This window comes from Penaeus chinensis, chromosome 28 (genome assembly GCF_019202785.1).
Source record: "Penaeus chinensis breed Huanghai No. 1 chromosome 28, ASM1920278v2, whole genome shotgun sequence".
Taxonomy (NCBI): domain Eukaryota; kingdom Metazoa; phylum Arthropoda; class Malacostraca; order Decapoda; family Penaeidae; genus Penaeus; species Penaeus chinensis.
Window position 1 is genome coordinate 3093664 of NC_061846.1, and position 5000 is coordinate 3098663.

General features: G+C 39.7%; 1 protein-coding gene across 1 annotated transcript in view; it reads left to right on the forward strand.

The window, feature by feature from the left end:
* Window positions 1-2448, forward strand: part of LOC125040160 — a 7202-nt gene extending 4754 nt beyond the window's left edge. Inside the window, exons 2-3 of the mRNA XM_047634677.1 lie at window positions 919-1139; window positions 1785-2448. Of these exons, the coding sequence (XP_047490633.1) occupies window positions 919-1139; window positions 1785-2052 (489 nt within the window). The 3' untranslated portion in view covers window positions 2053-2448. The remainder of the gene's footprint in view (window positions 1-918; window positions 1140-1784) is intronic.
* The last annotated feature ends 2552 nt before the right edge of the window (window positions 2449-5000 follow it).

The following is a 5000-nucleotide window of genomic DNA, read 5'->3' on the forward strand; positions in this document are numbered from 1 at the left end:
TTGTATGTAAATATATGTGTATTTATATATATATATGTATATATTTACATATACATTATATATTTATATCTATATTCATACATACATATATATATGCATACATATATATGCACATATATATATATATATATATATATATATATATATATATATATATTTGAGGTATATGCACACATATATACGTGTGTGTGTGTGTGTGTGTGTGTGTGTGTGTGTGTGTGTGTGTGTGTGTGTGTGTGTGTGTGTGTGTGTGTGTGTGTGTGTGTGCATACATGCGCGCGCGTGCATGTGTGTGTGTATGCATACACTTATATATACATATACACATATACATATATATGTATATGTATATGTATATGAATATATATATATATACATATATATTAAGCCATCTTGTATGTGATGTGTGTGTGTGTGTGTGTGTGTGTATAGTATATAATGTATATATACATGTGTCATATATATATATATATATATGTGTGTGTGTGTGCGTGTGTGTGTGTGTGTGTGTGTATGTGTGTGTGTGTGTGTGTGTGTGTCTTCCGCAGGATAACAATAATTGTAATAATTTTTTTAGTTATGATAATATCAATGATGATAATTGTAATAGTAACAATTATGATGATTCTAATTTTGATTATGCTATGATAATATCAATGAGACTATTGATAACCACAATAACAATACTGATTTCAATACTGATTAAAAATACTGATAAGTGTTATAAGGACAATAATGGTAAATATACCGTTACTACAACTCCCGCTAATAATAATACCAATAATGATTACGATAAGGATGATGGCGATGATGATGGTGATTTGGATGATGATAATGATACTAATGATAATAATTACAACACTAACCATAAGAGCAAAACTAAACACCCCCCCCTCCCCCCCTCCTCTCACCCGGCAGATGAACGCCACACCCCTTATCCTGCTGGCGACCCTCTTGGGCCTGAGCGCCACCTTCGCCTCGGCCTCAGACGAGCGAGAGGCGAGGATCTTCGCCTACTACTCCACCACCTCCGTCACCAGCCTCACCACCGTCACCATCACGGGTCTCTCTACCTGCGTCTCCACCACCACCGCTGCGTGTCTCGGGAGGAGGAAGAGGGCGGTCTTTAATACCTTCGCGTGAGTTTTTTTTTATTTTATTTTATTTGTTTTTATTTATTATTATATATTTTTTGGGGGGGTTAGGGGTAGGGGAGAGGGGGTGGATGGGTGGGGGAAGGGGGGAAGGGAGAGGGGTGGGTGGGTGGGTGGATGAGGGTGGGGTAGGAGTGAGGTGGGAAGGTGGGAGGGAAGAAGGAGGGAGGGGGAGGCGGGATGGAGGGAGGGAGTAGGAGGGAAGGGGGAGGAAGGGAGGGAAGGAGGGAGAGAGGAGTAAGAATATTGGGGGGACTGGGGGTATAGTGGGTGAGAGAGTAGAAGGGAAAGAGGGAAAGAGTGAGGGAGCTAGAGAGAGAGAGAGGGGGGGGGGGAGAGTGAGAGATAGGGATATATATATATATATAGAGAGAGAGAGAGAGATAGATAGATAGATAGATAGATAGAGAGAGAGAGAGAGAGAGAGAGAGAGAGAGAGAGAGAGAGAGAGAGAGAGAGAGAGTGAGAAGGACTAAATCAGAGGTAAGCAAAAGCTAAACAAAAACAAATCACCAGATACCCAAACGCGAAAGACAAATCCCACGATACCCTCACAAACTCATACCCTCCCCCCCCCGTCCCCCTTCCCCCTTCCCCACCCTAACTAATCCCCACGCCCTCCGCCCACAGCGAGCTGGAGAACGAGAGGGACGACCAGCCCATCAACCTGGACGGAAGCCAAGGCGACGACGCCGACGAAGTGCCGTCCCGCGTCGAGAGATCTCTTGACGGAGAGGAGCGCGACGATCAAGGCCGAGAGGGCAAGAGGCTCACCATCTGGTCTACGAATTTCACCACGCTGACTCTCACGTCGACGTCTGTCCAGCCTTCCACCACCGTCACCGCCTCCGCCCTGTGCGCTGCTCCCGGCGTCACCCAGGGTTGCTTCATCGGTTAAGAAAGCAAGGGAGAGAAATGCAGCGGTTTTCGTTCTGACGTCACGCAGCCCCGCCCTCTTTCTCCGTCGGCTCCTCCTCCTCCCTTTCGTTAGCTCCGCCTACATTTTATTTATTTTTTACCGATGTTCGGCATGGCTTGTTATGACTTCCGTATTTCGTGTGTTGTCACACGTTTTGCAATGGTCAATCATTTTCATTAATTCAATTAATGAAATATGAAATTCAATACAGTTGATTCGCAATAAATGAGAGCGAGGAAGGCAGGAAGCCGTAGGCGACGCATTCGGATGATGAATGGATAACTTTTCTTGTTGTTATTTATTTTGATTTATGTTGTTCCTGCTCAGAACTTTACGTATATGTACATATTGTATGATAAAATGTTTGTTAGTGTACTACTTTTTGAATTCCCTATTTCAAGTCGAAACAGTCAGAAGAGGAAAAATATTTATTAATCTGACTTTCCTTCTAATGAGGAAAATATTTTATGAAAGGAAATGTATACGTTGACATGCCAGAAAGACCCATTCATTGGTGAACTACCCGTGGAAATTCTTCTCTCTCGCATACATCTGTTTGTGTATATACACACACACACACACACACACACACACACACATATATATATATATATATATATATATATATATATATACGCATATACAAACGTACACACACACACACACACACACACACACACACACACACACACACACACACACACACACACACACACACACACATACACACACACACACACACACATACACACACACACACACACGTATATATATACACACACACGCGCGCGCGCGCATATATCTATGTATATATTGTACATATACGCATATATACATACATATATCTATGTATATGTTATATATATATATATACAAACACGCATATATACATACACAGACACACATACATACATACACACACACACACACGCTTATATATAGATAGATAGATAGATAGATAGATATGTATGTATGTATGTATGTATATGCATATATATAAATATATATATATATATATATGTGTGTGTGTGTGTGTGTGTGTGTGTGTGTACATATATATAGATATATGTATATGTACATATATATACATATATACATTTATGTATATTTCTATGTTTATATACATAAATAACTACATATACCATAATATACATACATATATTTATTAATACTGTAGAAAAGGTATGAATGAGATTTAATATCTTCACAATACAAGAGATGTGACCGGTCTCGATTATATCTTCGTCAGAAATACATGTATTTCTGACAAATATATGCAGTCTCATTCATACCTTTTCTACATTTGTCAACATGAATACGGTTCATATTTATATATATATATACATATACAAATGTATATATACCATAACACACACACACAGACACATACACACACACACACACACACACACACACACATATATATTCATGTATGTATGTATGTATATATAGGTATACACACGTACACACACACACACATGCATGTACATACATATACACATATACATACATACATACATATATATATATATAAATATATAAATATATATATACACACACATGCATGTACATACATACATATATATATAAATATATAAATATATATATATACACACACATGCATGTACATACATACATTTATACACATATACATACATACATACATGCATACATACATATATATAAATATATATATATAAATATATATATATATATATATATATATATATATTAAAGAATTCCACTGACCCACTTCCGCTTATCCTAGGAGGCTGAAATCTCACATGCATGTTACACATCTCTATAGGTCATGTGTTGATATCCAGTTCTTAACTTATAACATGTTTTCGGTTACAGCGGTGACGGTATAGTAATGTGTGAAATTGGAACCACTAATCAGGTTTTTATACTTGAATGGCCGCACACACAAGAGACCTTTGATGAAGTGAAAGGAGCATATGGGGAGGGTGCCCCATCATATGACATTGTAAAACATCGCTAGTTCAGGTGCGGTCGGCGATCGGTGGAAACGGCTCCCATCCCAGAGCGACCCCAGTCTGCCACGGATGAGGACACCCTCCATCAAGCGAAGACTGCCATTTTGGAAGATCGCCGTATAACTGTTCGTCAGCTAGCCCAAGATGTGAAGATTGGTGTCGGGTCTGTGGACAAAATCCTTCATGACCATCTGCATATGCAAAAGTCAGCTCGATGGGTTCCCGGGCTACTCACACCTTTCTAGAAGCAATAACGAATATATTGTCCCAAGGCTCTTTCAGCCATGTGCCAAGAAAATCAGGACTTTTTTGATAGACTTACTATGCAGGATGAAACTTGGGTCCATCACTATGGTCCAGAAATTAAGACCCAGTCAAAACATTTGAAGCACTTTGTCTCACCGCTCCCCAAAAAGGCACGTGTCACATCCTCGACAGGCAAGGTCTTTTGGGACCAGCAAAGGAGTAGTGATGATGGATTTCCTGGCAAAAGGTACTACAATTACAGGATCTTACTATCCTTCACTGCTACAGTAACTGCGGGAGGCTATCAAAACCAACAGGAATGGAATGCTGACCAAAGGTGTCACCCTCCTACAATTCAACGCCACTGTTCACAACTCTCACATTGCTCAGATGGAAGCACGGTCCTGTGGCCACAACATCCTTCATCATCATCCTTATTCTCCTGACCTTGCACCATCTGACCTTCACCTCTTTCCGTCCATGAAGTAATTTTTGAAAGGCAAACGTTTTCAAGATGATGAGACACTGGTTGCTGAAGTCACTTCATGGCTTCTAACGCAACCTGAACTTCTACAAGTAAGGATCCCACTGTAAACAAAAAAACAAAACAAAAAAAAACAAAAAAAACAAAAAAACAATGGTAGAAGTGTGTTACTCTTGGTGGGATCTAGTAGAGAAGACTGA